The sequence below is a fragment of the Atheta coriaria genome, unplaced genomic scaffold, assembly GCF_025399875.1.
Source record: "Atheta coriaria isolate IRGN ID8LTWV9N9 unplaced genomic scaffold, Caltech_Dcor_3.1 hic_scaffold_6_pilon, whole genome shotgun sequence".
Taxonomy (NCBI): Eukaryota; Metazoa; Arthropoda; class Insecta; order Coleoptera; family Staphylinidae; genus Dalotia; species Dalotia coriaria.
Genome location: NW_027045448.1, coordinates 2,685,988 through 2,706,626, shown reverse-complemented (window position 1 = coordinate 2,706,626; position 20,639 = coordinate 2,685,988). Strand labels below are relative to the sequence as shown.

The 20,639-nt window shown below is 34.4% G+C and overlaps 2 protein-coding genes and 2 long non-coding RNA genes across 9 annotated transcripts in view; 2 read left to right on the top strand and 2 right to left on the bottom strand.

Annotated features, from left to right (window-relative positions):
- Positions 1-20,639, top strand: part of LOC135794484 (uncharacterized) — a 45,702-nt gene that overhangs the window by 8,265 nt on the left and 16,798 nt on the right. The gene's annotated exons all lie outside the window — the stretch shown is intronic.
- Positions 536-7,787, bottom strand: Proc-R (Proctolin receptor). 2 transcript variants are annotated; one of them, XR_010548899.1, is made up of 7 exons: positions 7,281-7,787; positions 4,016-4,160; positions 3,791-3,966; positions 2,808-3,364; positions 2,595-2,751; positions 1,959-2,430; positions 536-1,226 (listed from the first exon to the last, which is right to left on the bottom strand). XR_010548899.1 is itself a non-coding variant. In XM_065305791.1 (7 exons), exons 2-7 carry the CDS (start codon positions 4,150-4,152, stop codon positions 1,140-1,142), a joined length of 1,344 nt encoding a protein of 447 aa, XP_065161863.1. In that variant the 5' UTR covers positions 4,153-4,160; positions 7,281-7,784; the 3' UTR covers positions 536-1,139. The 2 variants fall into 2 exon arrangements, 1 of the variants encoding a protein (XP_065161863.1); XM_065305791.1 differs by having other exon boundaries at positions 2,201-2,430; positions 7,281-7,784.
- LOC135794482 (uncharacterized) lies at positions 8,694-10,017 on the top strand. Its single transcript, XR_010548900.1, has 2 exons — positions 8,694-8,804; positions 8,919-10,017. It is a non-coding gene; the product is annotated as an uncharacterized lncRNA (long non-coding RNA).
- The window catches only part of ckn (CRK like proto-oncogene, adaptor protein), a 121,949-nt gene continuing 117,745 nt past the window's right edge, over positions 16,436-20,639 (bottom strand). For 4 of the 5 annotated variants that reach the window (XM_065305790.1, XM_065305789.1, XM_065305788.1 and 1 more), the window contains 4 exons: positions 20,384-20,623; positions 19,854-20,024; positions 18,939-19,634; positions 16,436-18,820 (listed from right to left, as the gene is read on the bottom strand). In XM_065305790.1, the coding sequence (XP_065161862.1) occupies positions 18,512-18,820; positions 18,939-19,634; positions 19,854-20,024; positions 20,384-20,623 (1,416 nt within the window). In that variant the 3' untranslated portion in view covers positions 16,436-18,511. The remainder of the gene's footprint in view (positions 18,821-18,938; positions 19,635-19,853; positions 20,025-20,383; positions 20,624-20,639) is intronic. The other variant, XM_065305787.1, reaches the window with a different exon arrangement.

The window sequence follows — 20,639 nt, the reverse complement described above, 5'->3', positions numbered from 1 at the left end:
TAAGTAGAACACAAATTCTAAAAATGCATACAATGCCCTGCAGGAATTATTTCTTTATAGAAATGAATTAAATATTAATTATCTAATATTGGACTTTACAGTGGATACAAAATATAGTCAGTGAAATTTATACCTATATGCTACTAGATAGTAATATTTAAAGAAATCATTAATTCAAGTTCATTGCTTTTTTTTAAATTCATTCATAAAACTCTCATTCAACAACTAATTTAACAAAAAAATTGATATGTACAGCCCAGATTTAATAATACATATTTTGATGAAATCAGTTAATTCGTTCTAAGTAAAAAACGCTCTTGAGCTACACCTTCACAATAATAAACGGTTTCATTCATGAATAATGACATAATCAAACACACATTGTAGAATTTAACCAAGGAATTTAAAACAGTTACCTAACCAACAGTAGATATATACCAATACCAGATGCTTAAATCGTGATCAAAGGAAACCTACACATTTATATTAATGGTTTTCAAGTGTAACCGAAGGGGAACGTATGAATGAATGCGTATAAACATACTCTGGTTTTATTACAAATACAACAAATCAAAATACTATCAATTGTCATACATTAAACAAATAATTAGGTACATTCATGATTAAAAAGACTAGATTCGATTTATTACATAATTCACACGATACCTATATAACCGTAGGTTAACACTAAACGCACAATTAGAATTGTATCAATGCAACTTGGCAACCATTCCGTGTATCCGTGATTAGCATGCAAGACAGCTTAAACTTGACATATATACACTGATGGACTATGATCGGTTCCAAGTATTCTGTATTGACTTTTATGACCGCAGTGAAGATGAATTAGTATATATAAGTATAAGTATATATTTTGATTTGATTACATATGCAATAAAATTTTATTCTCAACATCCTTGGTTCTTTTCGTCACAAAGGCACACACTGACACGTAGCCCCTACCACCAACACCTATGTCACATAACTTATTTATATTATGCAAATTGCGTATGATAGGTATACCACGAAATCTTTTTGCACACATGAGTTATGTTGTAGTTTAGGCGGCGTGCTGCAAAGCAATTTATCCACTTCCAACTGCTTTTGCTGACATTCATGTTGTAATCGTAAGATGACTGTTAAACAACCAGATCCGTTGATTTTGCATGTCCTAGCGGTCTTGTCATTAACGACTTTGAGCGTGGTATACTCGTCAAACTGGTGGACTAAAAAATATTCATTAATATTATATGAATTATTAGACGAATAGTTGTTTTTGAGTATAACAGTGTGTTAAAAATAAAAACGTTATACATGTTGCGATTAATTATCATAACAGCATAATATATTTGTCAGTGTTGCCAGTGCATAATATGAATTTATAACTTGAATAGGTAGATTTTAAATATGATATCATTTTGTGATTCAGGAAGTTATTAAATAAGTCTTATTATTAGTGTTTCTGGGAATTGGCAAATTATAGTGAATGGTTATTACAAAAATATGTACAAAGTCACGACGATATGTGGTGTCAGAATGCTATAAAATTCGGCCAAAACAATTTAATAATAAATTTGTATTTTGCACATATGTTTTAGTTTTCTGGTAAAAATATTCAATGAGATCAATGCTCTTTTTTTTAGAAAAAAAAATGTATCATAGAAATGATGAAGTGATGTGAAAACGTAGAAATTATTATTTAAAATCGATTTATATGATTAATAAACGAATTATTCTAAATCTTATTATTACATTCCAAGAATCATTCCTACTCCACATATGGCCAACCTTAAACAACATGAGACAATTAACACATAACTAAAGTAATCGTTATCATGCAAGTTTGAAAGTGTAAATTTCATCCAAAAATAAACAACGAATACCGAGCAAATATTGGCAAGTCTAAATACTGCACTCAAAAAATATTTACAAGCATAAAAACGCACGAATTTAATTACCAATCAAATAAAAGGAGAAGAAAAGTAGTTGCGATGATTATTTCGTTGAAGGTATTTGGATCATTGCGTTCGTTTAATCGTGTTATGAGCCTATAACTAGATCTTGCTCGCACTTTTCGTCCCTAATCCAATCCGGCTGATTGATTGGATTACTTTGAGCGTCAAAACCGCAACACTCACACCCGTATACACACATTGAAGGTGTTCACGTACGTGGCGCGGTTAAAGACATAGATAGTTACCTCCAAGCCTCTTGGAGTGCGCTGATATTCGCTCTGATTGCGGCGAAATCCGGTCGTGCTCGTCTGCCGTTCGCGGTAGTAGCGCGAGAACGCCGTGTCCCCTCGGTGGAGCTTTTTAGCACAGAAAACCGAGCGAAATGTGCTCCGGTAATTGGCCGACAGTACGCAGTACATTAGAAAATTCAAGGATGCGTTCAGTGTGATCAATAAGTTGAAAATGTTGCCCAGCCCTGCAAATTACAGTGCACATATGAGTATGAATATGAATTACGACCACACCAAAATCATTTACTTCCGCTGAATATATACACGATTAAATATGTATATATTTTTAAATAAACATACGATTTAATTAAATTAAAATAAATTATCCTCAAACACATCATAAACATACCCCTTTTAATATTTTCGCCACTTTTGCTTGGAGCAGTAGTATCCAAGGCATCATAAATTAAAAATGCTGCGGTTGGTGTTTGGCACACAAGAAATAATACCACAATCCCAATGAGTAATATGGTAATGCGATTTTCATGTCTTTGTCTGGTATTCTCCTAAAACATTCCAAAAATTAGACTTATTGAGATATATGCATGTTTTTTTATCATACAGCTGCATTAGTTAGAGCTTTCCGTGTCCGCATGGAACGATAAACCGCAGCCACCAGAAAGCTATTGAACATAGCAATTAATACGAATGGAAGTAATCCGAATGTGATCGATGAGAACCAATAGAAGATGGTTGTATATGTAACATTTTTGCTGAGATCAGTTCCCTCGGTATAAATAGTATGCGTTTTCTTCAAACAAGTTTCTACTTCGCTGGAATTTGTTGCATTGGCAGCTGTGGGACAATTTCCATTGCATGACGACTGGTCGTGTTGGATTTCCTCGTCGCCTTCGTCTAGATATTCCGTCGTTGGCGTAATGTACGTATCGTTTACGATTGATGTTTGCGTCGCATTGTTTACTTCTAGACAATGTGCTCGGACTGAAAGTTGATACTCAAAGGTTGTGGAGGCCGTAGAAATGAGACAGAGCAAACTTATCACGGTTATGATGCTTTTCGCACGACTTTCCGTACAGTATACTTTTCCTCGTAGGGGATGACAGACTATTATGTACCGTTCTACGGTGAAGGATACTATTAGCCATACTGATGTACTACCTGCATCAAAATAATATAGAAAATATTACTGATTAATTATTTGAAACAATGTGTAGAGTGTAGATTATTGTTTAAGACGATTGGTTGCGGGTGTCGGGGAATTAAAGTAATCTTACACGTGGTTTACTTCATGCCGCGCATTACCGGCTTCGAGAGGTTTGATTGGTAAGTGAAGTGCATAAATGGAACAAGAGCGCATATGGCGATTATTTATTACAAATATAATGTTGTAATGAATTTTTAGAAACCTGCACCAATACTTCACAATTTTTTTTATGTTTTCCATTACTACAATTGCAAATTTCCATGATAACTAATCAACTGACCATATCCATTAATAAATTCCAAAATGTAGGAATTATTTCAATTAGGTGTATTGTCTTTTGGTATATATTTATGATATTAAATTTAATAAATTAAACCTACTTGCTGCATCACATAACCAATGCGTCATGCCATAAAATCTCCAATATAATACGAATCGCCCGTCGTGAATGTTGGAATAATGTTCAAATGATAACACGAACACGAATAGCAAATAAATCAGGTCCGCCACAGCCAAAGCAGTCAGGTAGATGTGTGTGGTGCATCTCATTCGCCTCCTAAAATACAATTGAAATAATATTCAATTTTTGTACCATTTTCGATTACCTTGTTAATATCATGACCGTGACAATGTTGCCACCCACGCCGATGATAACCAATATCGGCACAAACACACGTTGCACCCAAAAACGCGTGCTATCCAAAAACCCAGCCGAAGGATCTTCAATCTCGGTTGTTTCCATTGTATTCGCTATCAAATCAAAGATTTCTAAAATATATATCTCATATATTTATATCAATAAGTATTTGGTTATTGACATGTGTTTGTTAATTAGTATTTATTTAAGATTCAATGTCATTAGGAAATAGCGTCTTTTTAGTAGGGAAATTGTGGATATATCTGCTTAACGTTTAGTTAAGATTTGATAGTGTTTACGCAATATTAACGGCATGTTGCGCTCGTGCCAAGCGAGTTCGAAAAACTTAATGTTACTTTAAATTCGTTTTCGCATCCTTGCCAGTTGATATATTTTTTGTGAGTAACATGTTGGGGTGCACTCTTTATGGTTTTCTTCAGATTTAACTAGCGCAATTTTATAGAATCTTTACGACGCCATGACTTACGCACGTACCTAGTCATATAACTAGAAAACTATCAAAGTAATTTTATTTGTGGGATTTATACTAACATTTGCCAGATTTATGCAATAAAGGTTATTTGGGTATTTTGTGTTTTCAGAGTTAATAAGAGCATGAAGGGTTATTATTACAGTAAGACAATTTGAATATAGTAATTTCTCGCATTTTGGATTTTGCGTGATTCAGACGAGACCTAAGCCACTGTATACAAACATGTCAATCGTGCGTAATATTAACTTGGACTAATTGCAGTAAAAAAGCAAAACAACACGCGTATAGCGAGTATTTACTGGGATTACCAGTCAGCTAAAGATAAATTTGTTGTTTCAGAAAAGCTGTAAATGTATTCCAATTCAGCAGTTTCCTGGAACTGATTATAATCATAATTATGAATGATACAGAACTCGATTAAATCAAATTTAAACTGAAAATTTTATAGTTTTTTATGTTAAAATGGCGCCGGGAACCGCACGAAATTGCGGTCATAAATTCTATGTAATTTCCTCGGTACATTCATCAATCACGATTTAGCAAAATGCCAAATGATAGCCGCAATAAACCTTGTTTTTCCTATTAATGTTTTTGGAACATTTTATTGATTAACCGTAATCGTTTACATAAGGGAACGTTTGTTTAATGTACGTACAAAATTAAATTGAGATGCATTTAGCATACGTAAATAAATTTTCTATTTATTCAAAATATCAATAAGATATTATGCTATTTGTTTATATCTGTTAGGTAAAGGTTTTCACTTAATATGCCCTTTTACTTAATTTTTCTCTTTGACATTGATCAATTTTTTTTTCAATTTTCTTTCTAGACAACAAGAATCCGCATGAAAACTGAATGTATTCAGGAAGTTACTTAGCGCCTATTTATCAATTTAAGAGTCATGATATAATCATGATATAATCACATCAACTTAAATAAGACATTAAAATAACAATGCAGTACCATATTTCCTATTACTTAGATTAAAATAATGAAAAGAATGAACTGAGTTCTTAATCAAATGCCATCACGTTCTCTTCAATTTAATGATAAAAAAAACACAATAATATACTGTAATATATATGCCTGTTGACATTATACTTATATTTTAGATCCTTCCACTTTTAGATTTAAACCTATACATGTTTTGCTTAAGTGACGTTACAAAATCAAATCAGGAATACCACACGCAACAAAATTGAATCCAAAAATTAAAGAATGTGATTTACATGACTAAAATATACACGAAAACTTATATTTTCTTACATCGACAAATTTGTCTTAGTACAGAAATAATTATTACTAAGTTTATTAAAATGTTGTCACATTCTCAATTTTATGCGTTTTGCTGGAATTAATGGAATTTAATTTGAGAACTTCACCTATAGTACTAATCGTTTCCTGGTTTCAATAAAATATTTTTTTCATACAAGTTTTCATTTTATATTATTGTCATGCATAATCGGGCAATAAAAATAAAAAAAAAGTGCAAACTAGCGATAGAACATCTTTCTCTAAACCACAAATGAAGTCAGCATCATTGAAGCAACATTTTTAGCGCTGACAAAATTCACATGCCTTGCACTGCCTGCTTGAACTGTCACAACATTCAAACGCCTACCCACACTATCCACAAACGCATAAAATACATAATGCTAAAACACAATTTATTTGGTTGTAATTTAATTTTAACTAGCCAAGCATCCATGAACTTACATACCGAAAGCTGTACGTACATACTACCAAATTAGTTTTAGTACCACAATTTCAAAGGTATCAATGTTTCGACAACGCTTAACTCGTCAAAATTTCATAAAGCACAACGCGAATTTATTGCGCCTTGTTTTTATTTGCATGAACACAGGCGACACCGTTATTACGAAGGTGGACGTCATGCGAGCGCTGAAAGTTTTCGTAATCGAGCGAAACCGAACCGAAGCAGCTTGTTTGTAATGCGTTTTGTCTTCCTTGATGACTATTTTCGACCGGTGGTTTTTTTCTGTCTTGACGGATATTATTAGAGATCAAACCTGTGAACGGTGCCAATATTTATTCGCGTTTTAATATTTAGATAAATAGCACGATTACATTTGCATTACCGGTCGCACTTAGTAAATACGTTTTTCGGGAAAAGACATGAAGTCATAAAAATAATTCACTACAACTGGTTTGACAGAACGCAGCGATAATTCAACAAAGGCCAATAAAATTCACAACTTAAAAATAACATCGCTATAACATAACGCGTGTTAATAGGTTGCAGTTACAATCGAGAAGTACACGAAGTTTTCTTACACTTAGAATACTTTTTTGGTGCATGCATTTATTTTTTTAAATATCTACCACATAATTTAATTTTATTCATTTACGTAGACCAAAAACAAAAATGAATATTTTAAGTACATGGCTTTTCTTTCACGATTTTTTGAAAAAAGTACACAAATCAATAAAAAAGCATTTTCAAATTTTAATTTCTGAACAACTTGCCAACAATTCTCGTCGCTGATCAGTACGTAAAACGAATAACATGCTTAACGATATTTGAATAGCTGGAGACTAAATAAAGACAATCATAAACAACTGCTAATTATTTCGGTAGTGTGCAGAAGATTAAACGGTTTATTTAATTTACAATTTGCCCGGGAATTGTTTCAATGCCATTTCGATTCGATTCTACTTGTCCAAATAGTGGGCGTTATTTTTTTTTATATAGAACATAGAATCATGGAACACTTACACGTATTGCTTGCAGCTAAACTGGCGCACAATTGAAGCTTCGAACACCTGGTGGCGTCCGCAATGCTCGTCCTCCGAACATTTTCTGACGTTTTAATCGCAAAGAAAATCTGTTACAACAAAAAATCCGCTGCCATATTGGAAAAAGGAAGTTGTTATTGAAAACATCACATATTAATTATTTGTATACAACTTTCTCACTGAATGTTTATTAGTTTTCACCGAAAGTACAAGTTCCAGAAGGTTATGGACTTCTCAACGAGATTTGCAAAGTAAATGTTTACGTAGAAGATTGTTAATTGCGAGCAACGATGTATCGCTGCACCGATTGATTGATACACTAATTAGTGAATTAACGGAGGTCGCTCGCGATGTAAAATAAACCCGATATTATTTACGTACAGCTTGTTTGGACCGCTTTTCGTTTGATCGCCGCGACTTTGGATTCGAATGATGAAGGACCGACGAGAATCGCGGCTGTGGCGGCAGAGGCGGCACGAAGCAGCGCGACCCGACGCAAATTTTAAATTTAGCCGCGGGTACACACGCTCACGTTTTCGCTCCCTACTCTGTTCGACGTACTATACGTCGCGAGATTACGTTGCATAATAATTGCCATGTACAAATTCGTTGGATACGAGATTGATAAGGATTATGCTCTGCCTTTGTTCCATAGACGCGGCATTTTTATCACCTTGGTTTCCCGATAGTCTGCTCCTTTGCAAATCAATTTTACGCTTTGCACCTTCTATTTACTTTTTATCTTCTCATTTTATCGAAGGGTACGTGGGCCTGCATTTTGATCAAAATGGTTTTGCTCTTAACTTTTCTTATAAACGCCTAATCATAATGTCAAACTGTATCATTTTGTAATTTGTGAGTCCAGATTTCATAAGAGGAAATTTTAAGCATGGAAGAGTGGAATGGTACGATAAAAACATCTTAATATGTTTGAAGAAATCACACCCAAAGCTTTGGTATTTTGCCTCGCAAAAAATAAAGCTTATACAACATATGTTTTAACATACAAAGAATTATACAAACAATTATAACAAAGAATATATATCAAAAATCACACACATCAACTTCGGTTTTTGATGCCATCCTGACGGGTACCTCTGCCTTTGTACCTGCCGTACCCCTAACCAACAATTTTGTGCAATTTTTGTGCTTCGAAGGACTAATTTTTGTTTGTTTTTGGGATTTTTGCACTTTAACCCGACATCGTATGAAAACCATTCTTGCATCAGATTGTAAGTATTGAATTTCTTTATCACTTTCATAAATAACTTTAGTGATTAGCTTGTTAATTAGCAGCAAAAATTGCATTTTTGTGTTTCCATTGATAAATTTTGGCTTGTTTTAGCGGTTTAGTATCTGAGCCCAACTTCGTAGGAGAACAATTCTTTCATCAGATTGTAGGTATTGAATTTCTTTATCATTTTCATTGATGACTTTAATGATTAGTTTATTAATTAGCAGCAAAATTGCATTTCCGTGTTTTGAACCATTCTTTCATCAGATTGTAAGTATTGAATTTGTTTATAATTTCCATATATAATTTGTGTGATTAGCACAAAGGAAACCCGCAAAAATGTCATTTTTCTGTTACGATGTGCTAATTTTATATTGTTTTTAGTGTCTAGCAGGCGAACCGAATGATGTAGGACTACGATTTTTTCATCAGATTGTAAGTATTGAATGCGTTTATAATTTTTGTAAATAATTTTCTTGCTTCGTACAATGGAAAATGAATTAAATTAGTATTTTAAGTTTAAGCAGACCCTTGCAGATTTCTGGGTTAATTGGAAGTCACAAAACTGGATGGCGCTAGTCGGCTATGTTTAACTATCTTTTGTTTCGTCACATCTAGAATGCGCTAGTGTCCGCATATCTATTTTGTTTTGTGCCGCCACCGCTAGATGACGCTTCCATCGATTTAGTTTAAATTCATACTTAATTTTTGTTGTTATTTTTAGAACGGTGAGTTACTACACTTTTATACACAACTTTTATGTTTAACAAAACAAGAAATAACAATATTGCATACTTAGGCTTCGAATTCTGTAATTTTCGATTGATAAGGTGATTAGCGAGCAAAGCCGATGTCGTAAGACAACCTTTATTTCATGTGATTCCAAGTGTTCTAGTTGTTTACAACTGTCATATACAACATTTATGTTCAATACTAGGGTAAGCCACAAACGCTATTTCACCACAGTACGTTAATTAAAAATCGTTTTACCAAATAATCTTTTTTTAAACTACCTCATAACTTGTTAACTTGCAATAATTTGTAATCGAATTTCTGTCGTATGCAGATGGATGAATGCCCCTCCAACCGCGGGTCGGTTATCAATTCTCTGGTTTGCTTAGATCGGCTTAGTTGGTTGAGCGCTGTTGCGTGGTGCGCACGTCTTATTCTCATTAATCAAACGTGAAGACGAATTTTGCGTTTCTTGATATTTTGTAGCATTTCTAGAATCGATGGACATAATTTATATGTTTGACGTGAGTACATTTGGAATCTCCGCGTGGAATAGTAACGAAGTGCGTATCATCAATTCTACATACAATTGGCGAAAACGTGTTTGTGCGCTTTAGTCATTTGATAGACGAACAAAGGTGTAAGTAGCATCAAATAAAACTTAACTTTAACTTTTAAAATCCTACAGTTACCATGTTTTGCATTATAATAATTGTAATATAATAAAGAATAAAGAAAATTTGTAAGGAAATTTTACATTCTTGTAAACAATGAGTCTCTAGTGTTCACTTTGTCACGTTTAGTATTAAGTCATGTTGCACTCTAAGAATACACCATTGTATAGCATACTATAGTACAGTGTAGTATAATAAAAAACTGTTGTTTTATTTTACTGTAAGATTTGCAAACATAAATAGAAGAAACCAATAAGGTTTGATAAGAAAGCCGCGTGGCTCTCAGGTGTGCACCATATGATGCTATACCGCAGGTCGATGGTTCGATCCCCAGATATAGGAGGCATTTTTCTCAAATATAAAAATAACGGGTGTAATTTGGGTTGCATATGTAAACTCGAAATATAATATAAGAAATGTAAGAGGAATTGAAATACAAGTGAAGGCAAGGCAATAAGAGAAGTAAGAAAGTAAGTGGAAAAACGGGAACAGAGAAATAGAAGAAGGAGTAGAAGAGCATAGGAGAAGACAGAAGGAAGAGAACAGGGAGTAGAGTAGAGAGAAGAGTCCTCCTCGATAGATAGAAGAAAAGAGAGAAGGGAGGATCGGATTTTTAAATTTTTTGGTACGTGTCGTTATAAGACAGCCCACAGGTCGATGTGTCCATTGCTCCCGGCCCATCCTACAGCTACGATGTCTCTGCGCTTCATCCCCAGGATTCTCAGGCATATCAACAATTTTTATGGTGGGGGATCACCCCCAGAGAGGGGGAACTCCTTATAAGTACATCCTTTTAAGGACTTGTAAAAATATTTCTAATTTTTAAGTAGCCTCAAGAGAAGTGACACTTAAAAATATTCTTACAAGTTCTGACCTGTACCTGAAATGAGCGAAAGAGTACACAAATCATACAGGATAGGATACATTAACGATTTTTATAGTGGGGATCATCCCCTGAGAGAGGGAACTCTTCCTGAAATGATAGAAGGGATGCACAAATCAAAGAAGTCAATATATTTTACTGTTTCTTTTATAACAATAGAATACAATATTAAAAATATTTTTACAAGTTCTGACCTGGATCTGAAATGATAGAAGGGGTGCACAAATGGTGTCAGTCACAATCTCCTTTAATAATTATTCTTTATTTACAAATTCAATACAAGCATGTAAAATACATAGAAAATTCAGGTCGCCATTTTGGAAAAGTCTTACGACCTGCATAATCGCACACATACAGACAAATACCAAATTATAAACACTAACACATAGGTACCAGATAATAGCAATTTATAACGGAAAACTAATATACAGGGTGTTACAAAAAGAAAATCTAAAGTTTCAGAAAGAAAATACTCGAACACAAAAAAAATGGTCAAGGATTGATTGGGAATCAAAGAAAACAAATATACAGGGTGTTGCCAAAAGAAAATGACAATAATTAAAAAGAAAATTGTCAGATCAAGCAAAAAATATCATGAATTAACAAGGTTGATCAACTTTTGGTAAGGGAGCAGGAAAATGTATTATATAGGGTGACACAAGAAGAAAATCTTTACATATAATAATAAAACTCTAATTTCTCGAAGGAGAACATCTGTCAAATAAAAATGTTGCAATTTTCACAATGGAAATCGAAGGAAAATGCAAGAGAAGGCAACACCACATCAATGCCACTAAGAGATTATATTTGCGATGCAAGCTCCCGACAAAGTGCCGGCCGACGGCACGCACACGCGGAAGAAAATATTGAAATCGCGTATTACATACATTTTACGGACAGTTATTAATGGTCAAACTACTAAACGTATCAACGCGATTACAGAATAAAGATTGCAAAACAACAGAAATATGTGAGATGAAAAAAGATAGTAAAACCAACTTTCTGCAGCGAGGCCAAAAATGTATCCGACGGCACGCGACAATTTTAAACTATAACGATACTTTCACTACACGCGATTAAAAATCAAAGTGTAATAATGATGTAATAATATTTACAAACTTACTCCTGCATCGGGTAATCTAGGAATTCACTGAAACAAAACGTATAAATAATTTCAATTCATATTCTCAGCATCGAACTAATCCAATGGCCGACGGACCACTAACACACAAATGAAGACACGAGTTTTGTAAATGTTCAGCGTACAAATTAATAGCTAAACCCAATGCACATCTATGATCATTAGGTGCTGATTTTAATCAGTAAGACGTAATTCACTTCACTGAATTGAAATGAAAAGTAGAAAGGTGGACCGCCGCGTGCTGATAGGAACAGACTGAAACGATCGAACGATCAAACGTTCGTAGGGTGTACTCAGCATAGAACTGGTTCAAGCGATAAAAAAAGTTGTTTATACACAAACCCCGATAGAGGCAACATGTTGTGTCAATATAATTCTGCACTATTCTGCACAAATCCACGAATTTCTATATTTACGTTACTACTACTTACGTTAAAGAATTATCACGCAAATAAATTTAAATACAGGGTGATAGAGAATTAAATTCTGCATCTGGAAAATATATTCCGAAAATACTGAGACATCGCGTTCGCGTGTTATTCCAAAAGAACTACAACTTCTAGCGCAACGAGTACTAGGGCGCACACACACACAACTTTCAACGTAACTCGCGTTACGGAATTATCTCGTAATAAATTTGAACACAGGGTGATAAGGAAGAGTACGAAGAGTACGATACGAGTTACTTTTACCACTACTCTCGTACGGTGCCCAGAATACGAATCACTTTTAACCAGATTTGAGTCAATTGTCACGACAAAACATGAAAAATATAGAAAACTACCTAATTTTGAAGCCATTTTTAAGGGTGTTATCAGCCTAATTCCGGAGGTGTCAAATTCGTATAATTTAAAATTACTTTTCTTTTACAATATAAAAAAGAATACCGCAATAACGGTTTGAAACGGTTTGCTCCCGAGATATGCGCCAATTTCCACGATAAAACATGAAAAATATTAAAAATTACCTAATTATGAGCCCAATTTTGAGGGGGTTCCCGGCCAAATTCTGGGGATGTTAAACACGTATCGTTTAAAATGGCTCTTCTTCTGCAATAATAAGAAAAGGACACCCCAACAACGCAAACCGTTCCCGAGATATGAGCCAATTTCCACGACAAAACATGAAAAATATTGAAAATTGCCTAATTTTGAAGCCAATTTTGAGGGTGTTCCCGACCAAATTCGGTGGGTGTTAAAGATGTATCGTTTAAAATGACTCTTCTTCTACAATAATAACAAATGGACATCCCAACAACTCAAACCGTTCCCGAGATATGAGCCAATTTCCACGACAAAACAAGAAAAATATTGAAAATGACCTTAAAGCCACTTTTGGGGATGTTTCCGGCCAAATTCGGGGGCGGTGTTAAACGCGTATCGTTTAAAATGACTCTTTTTCTACAAAAATCAAAGAAAAGTGAAAAGTAAAAAAAAAAACAAAAAATAGAACATTTCAAAAATTGTATTTTCTTTGGATATGAAGGAAAAGTGATCGTTTAAAATGACTCTTTTTCTACAAAAACATAAAAAGAACACCACAACAATGCAAACCGTTCCCGGGATATGAGCCAATTTCCACGACAAAACATGAAAAATATTGAAACTTGTCTAATTTTGAAGCAAATTTAGAGACTGTTCCCGGTCAAATTTCGGGGGTATCGAATGCGTATCGCTTAAAATGACTCTTCTTCTATTATGATAAAAGAAGAGCACCCCAACAACGCTAACCGGCCTCGAGATATGAGCTAATTTCCACGACGAAACATGAAAAATACTGAAAATTGCTTAATTTTGAAGCCAATTTTGGGGGTGTTTACGGCCGAAATCGGGGGATATCAAATGCGTATCGTTTAAAATGGCTCCTTTTCTACAATAACAAAAAAGAACACCCCAACAACGCAAACCGTTCCTGAGATATGCAGTAATTTCCACAACAAAACATGAAAAATATTGAAAATGAACAAAATTTGAAGCCAATTTTGGGGGTGTGCCTGGCCAAATTCGGGGGGTGTTAAACGCTTATCGTTTAAAATGACTCTTCTTCTACAATAATAAAAAAAAGAACACCCCAACAACGCAAACCGTTCCCGAGATATGAAGCAATTTCCACGACAAAACATGATAAATATTGCAAATTACCTAGATTTAAAGCCAATATGGGGGGTTTTCCCGGCCAAATTCGGGGGGTGTTAAACGCGTATCATTTAAAATGACTCTTCTTCTACAATAATAAAAAAAGAACACCAAAACAATGCAAACCGTTCCCGAGATATGAAGCTTTTGTCAAATTCACCACGGGAAATTACTATACAGACAATAAGAAAACTCCAAGTTTTAAAAGCAAAACTCCCAAAAACTAATAAATACGGTCAATTAAATGATAAGGAAAATATATCTACTGGGTGATACACAAAGAAAAATTAAGATTTAAGTCGGAAAACGGATGAAAGCAATTAACAAAACGACAATAACAAGATAATATAAGAAGAAAACTATCAGGAATTTAAAAAAATCAAAATGTTTACACCAAAAATCAAAGAAAAGTGAAAAGTAAAAAAACATAAAAATAGAACATTTCAAAAATTGTATTTTCTTTGGATGTGAAGGAAAAGTGATGGGTTGGATATTACAAAAATAAAGCACAAAGCAGAATTTTATTTTAAACCATGTAATACAACCAGCGACCAGCCCGGAAAGCCGCCGAGGATCAAGAAGGCAGCCGACGGCATGCGACTATCTTTATATTTTTAATTTGTACATCAAACAAAAACAAAACAAGGTATCAAATACGTAATGCAAATCAACGGTATTGAAACAGGGACAAAAATTATTTGTGTGGTTAAAGACCACGCGGTTGAAGTAAAAACAAGTAAAGGCAATAATGGATTTGATTTTCAAATGGCTTAAGAAATGCGAGAACATACCTTGATGTAAAATTAATTTTTGCGCTTTTGGCCTATCCAATTAATTGTAAGGACGTTAATTATGCACATTGTAGAAATGATGAAATACGCGTATGATACAAAAAGAGTATCCGACGGCCGACGGAACATCACTCACATTTTACCCGCCGCACATCACTCGCGCACAATGGAAGGAGCATTTAGAAATATTAAGTAATGACGCGAAGAAATTAAGGAACTCAAATTATTATGAAGAAAATGTGCATGCAGATCACTCGACGACAAATATGAAACTGACGTGGAAGGCAAGCCAACCGCGTGGCGAACCACGTCGCGACCGCACAAAAATTGCACGAGACAAGAAAACTTGTTTGTTTGTAAACACTGATACATTCCGTGTGGTAATGCATAACATGGAAAGAATTGTACTCGTACAATGCATTGAACTTTTAATTTCGATTAAATTATGAATCGGACACCAGCAACAAAATTATAGATTAAAGCCATATTGGCGTGTAAACACCTATTTTTTTTAATTAAAATTGTAAATAGGCAATGTTAGGATAATAAATACTTAAACAGTTTTTTTAAATCTACATCGATTATTTTAGTAACTCTTTTTTCCTAAGATTAACCGTTTAGGCCCTATTTGCAAATTTGAGTGAAAACTGCATTCGACATAAAAGAGAAATCTTTTGCCTTTTTTATGACGAAATATTTTATTTCAACAAATACAGATTTGGTAATAATTAGAATTTTTTAATCCCGGTTTTTGTTTTTTGAGTATATATATATATATATATATATTTGTTCATTAAACGAAAACGAAACAATGTATCGAATACGTATTGCAAATCAACGGTAGGTATTGAAACAGAGACAAAAATTATTTGTGTGGTTACAGACCACGCAGTTGAAGTAAAAGCAAGTTAAATCAATAATGGATTTGATTTTCATGTGGCTAAAGAAATGAGAGAAATGCAAACATACCTTGATGCATAATACATTTTTGCGCGTTGAACATATCCAAAGAAAATACGAATTAAATATGAAATACGCGTATGATACAAAAAGAGTATCCGACGGCCGACGGAACATCACTCACGCTATACCTCTGCGTGTATACAATTCCCGCTACGAACGCCGCACATCACTCGCGCACAATCGAAGGAGTATTTAGAAATAGTACGTAATAACGCGACAAAAAATTAAGGAACTCAAAATATTGTAAAGAAAATGTGTGTCCACATCACCTGACGACAAAAATGAGACTAACGTGATACGCACGCCAACCGCGTGGCGACCGCACAAAACTTCAGGAGATAAAGAAACTTGTTTGTATGTAAACACTGATACTTTCAGTGTGGTAGTGCAGAACATGAGACGAATTGTACTCGTACTATGCATGGAACTCGTACTAATTCATATTAAATTCTTAATCGGATTCTGATAGATATTTTAATTCTACATCGTTTTTTTCGTAACTTTGTTTGCTAACATTAACCGTTTAGAGTCTAAACGGTATTAGAATCTAAGGGTTGCTCTGGTAATTTGACAATTAAAAGATTTTGATATTTTTACATATTCTAGTTTAATGATTTCTCATTTCATCTTGTATAACATAATATTAATAAGTAGTTTAACATAATAATTATAAATCAATCAATGAACAAGATATCAATTTAAAATTTGTAAAATTGGACGCACCATATGGTATTTAACAGCTAATCTTATATAAATGCATGTATATTATGATTTGATTTTCAATTTACTCAATCATAAGCTAGTAAAATATCAATTACATAAAATATAAGCACAAAAATGTAGTTAAAAAAAATATTTAGGCTTCACTCTATTTACAAATATAACACAAATCCAGAAGATAAGTCACATGCAACATGTCAAATCAAATTTTTATACATTTGTTACTCAAAAATAAATGTAATATGCATCAAAGCAGTAAATCGAGTCACAAAATCATGGAGCACAAAACATTTAAAAAGTAGCAACATTGGCATGTTTCATTTGTTTAATTTAAGTACTATTCTGTATTTGTAGTACTCTCTTTACCATTTAGTTCTTATGTTGATTTAATTATTCTGCTTCGTATAAATTGGCTAGTTTAATAGTTGTTGTAAAGTGTGAAGTACAAAACTTTCTAGTGATCAACGTTGCATTAATTACACACTTATCTGAAAACAACAATGGTACTTGTAATATTATGGCACCAACCAAAACAAGCATTGTTTCATTTGCTGTGTTTACAACAAAAAAAATAATCGTAACTAACTTGTAAATTGCTTTGTTTTGCTTTATACTTAACATTCTAGATTACAAACAATATCAAATTTCAATCTTATGAAATTAATGAGAAGTGAAATTACTACCAGTCTTTTGCTTAGTTGATTTAATAACATCAATGACAGCAATGTACCAATCAATTCAGCACACCAAACCACTTGATGTGGAATGCTGAATAAAGGCACATTCTAGCAAAAAATATAAATTTGTAAATTGTCAGCTTGTATCAAGAATTGACTTGAAAATGGCTTCTGCAATAGCAATTCTTAATTCTCACAATAGTTGTGACAATGTACAAGTTTGCAGTTAATGCAGTTATAATAATTAACTGTATGCACACCAAATATCAATTTTAAAACGAATATATTTTTTAGATAATCTTGCGTATGAATTGCTAAGTAGCTAAAAGTAATGTTGAAATTTAAGTATGTATCATCTTGTTCTGCTAAATAGTTAAATGCTTCTATTTTACACATAAACCGTATACTAAACTTGGCTTCCTCAAATATTTTAGTTCATTTCTCATTTTTCATCTAAACATTGTTACTGATTTGTACAAAAATTGGTTTGTTCGTCCTCGAATCATACATCATCCCACCTAGTTGTACCCAGCGCTAATACAAGTGAAATAATATGAATTATTATTACTTATTTATTTGTTAAGTAGGTTATCGTTTTGTTTTTCGTATCAAGTGTACCAAAAACGTACCAAAAATCGAATCTATTATGTCATAATAGAAAGCTACAAAATTATCGTATTTCATTTTAAATATAATTTTATAATCATAATAAATTCCTCAATCCCTACTGATAATATTTAAATTTTAGTTTAGTTGTCTCTAAGTTTACCCTTCTCTCTATATACATATTATTGTGTTTCAAAACAAAGTTGAAATTTTATCTTTACAATCATCTCAAATCATAAGTCTGGCCTAAACATACATGAACCCTGTCTCTAACTTTAAAATGTGAAGCTTTTTAAAATTTCTAAAATAACCAATAAAATATTCGTGTATCACAAATTCCGCCTAATATTTCTTGCATTATGGGAGATCCAAATAGAATATATTAATATCTTTTACTAATGAAACTCTAATAATTAGTCTTTTAAACAATAGTACATGCTTTACAATTCAAATCATTGAAACTAAATGTAATGTACGCTATATACAATATTTATATGTATAAAATAATTAATCAATAATTAAAATTATTAAAGTGACCGCAAAAATTCTTTCTTTGATTTTCAAATAAAAAGACGCTCGCTATCAGTCTTGATCTGTATATATTTTGTTTCACCTTGCGTGTGTGCTTCTTCTGATTATTCCTGGAGTACTGCAGTTATTCACAACATTGTTGTTGTTCTAACCGCTTCTCTTCTTCTAACATGGCGTCCAACTCATCGGTTAAATTTGCGAGCATATTACCGATGTCGTTTAGCACATCAGCAGGTTCGGTTCTTTGAGCTCTGGGTGTTGCCGTCGCCGATGACTGACGTGATGGTGTCGGGGACGGATGAGGCGGCAGACCGGACGATGATCGTGGCTTCGCCGGTGAATATTCAACGCCGCGACTGCCTGCGCGCGTTCTTATCGTACCGGCGTTTTCGTTTGCGAATGGCAGTGAATCCGATTCGGTGCTTGAACTCGACTGAAAAGTATCAATACAAAAACATTAATAATCAGGTACAATAACAAAATCAATTTACGTAAGACTAAATGAAATTGTTGGTATGTAAGTTGACAATTTGTATCAATAATTTATTTACTTTAAAACTAGCATCCGATCCATTTCTGTGCTGTAGCGCTAACGTTTTGATCAACTCCTGTTCTTCAGCTCCCCACGAACGAGACGAATTCATATGTAACTGAGCGCCCGGAGGCGTGCCAGGAGCCGGCGGCGGGGGCAAAGGAAGATCGCCCTGACTATCTAAAGATATACTTAAACTATCTGAACTCGGATAAGCTGGCAGAGGCAACGGGCTCGACGTCTGTACGTGATGAATCTCCACAGTTGTAGTATTTTCATTACTCTCCGAGCACGAATCTAATCGCTTGGGTGGATTCGGTGGCATCTTCTTGCCCATCATAGGACTATACGGATATTTGTTGGCATCTATAATATCTCTAGAAATTGTCTTGTACTGTGGAGCGTATTTCTCTGAATTGAATTGTGGCTTTTCATAATCGGGAAAAGACGGATCTCGCTTTGTTTGCCCTTGTATTTTCGCCACAGGACGGGGCCGTATGACCCCACGAGGTCGCGGCAGTGTGCCGCCTCCTTCATACATAAGTCCTGTTTCGTTCGTAGGCGTAATGTCTCCATCATCATATGACCGTCTCCAAGGCATCGCCTGCTGATAGTAATATTGCTGTGTTTGAGTGTTGTCCGGATTGAATGTATGGTGAGTTCGTTCGTTTGGATCTTCCAATGACTCCAACGATTTACCGCGCCCCGTGCGTATCTGAAACCCAACAAACAGTATGAGCACCTGATTGAGAGATGCGAGTTGCCACGCTCTGCTTTCCTTTGAATTGTCGTGTAAATCTAACAAGAAACATGCTTGGATAAACACGTAATTGATATAACAGTCAAATCAAATAAAGATTTGCTTAAATATGAGAAATCAAGTTGACACGAATAAATGAACAGAAAAATGAATAAAGTGGATGTGGTTGTGTACCTTGATGGGAACAATGTCAGTGCAATATCCGGATTGCATGTAGTGTGTGCCGACGCCTGCAAGTTGCCTTGTCTGATCCAATTCCCAGGTCTGATGGAAAGAACGGAAGGTGCTGTGGACTGCTGGGACACCAGGCGATGGCGGGCCCAAGGGTGCGTGCACCACCACGTCCTTTACAACAACAAACATGCACAGCGTAAGCGACTAGCGGAAGAGTATTTTTCAATGGCATGTACAATCCTGTACGTACATGCCAGCGGCAGATATCTCACATTTTCAGTTACTTCATTATTATAGAAATAATGATGAACATTTTCAGGTATTATTTTTTTCTTTTTATACAATTACAATTGGGTATGTTTATACCAAATTATCGAATCATCATGTGAAACACCTCTAGGAAAGAGTATATTTCGCATCACAATAATTAAGTAAAAAGAAAAATGTCATGCTTGAAATTTCGAACGAAATGAAACAAAACACGAATGTGTCTCGTGATCTAAACGAATGAAAATCTCGTTGTCGCTTACTTGTTGTGTATAGGACCGGTTCATGTCTGCCGTACTTATACGCTTGCCAGCACGTAAATCTTTAAACCGTTTGATGGCCAGCATGATCTTTTTCTGATGACCGAGTTTAACGATGCCAAACTCTTCCAAGTCCTCCCAGGTCAGTTGCGCGACGGCATCCACTGTCTGATAGCCTTGATCTAAAAAAGCACTTTGATATTCCTCTAATCTCAACAGTTTTAACCATTCCTCCAATGAACCCTGCAACAAAAAAAAA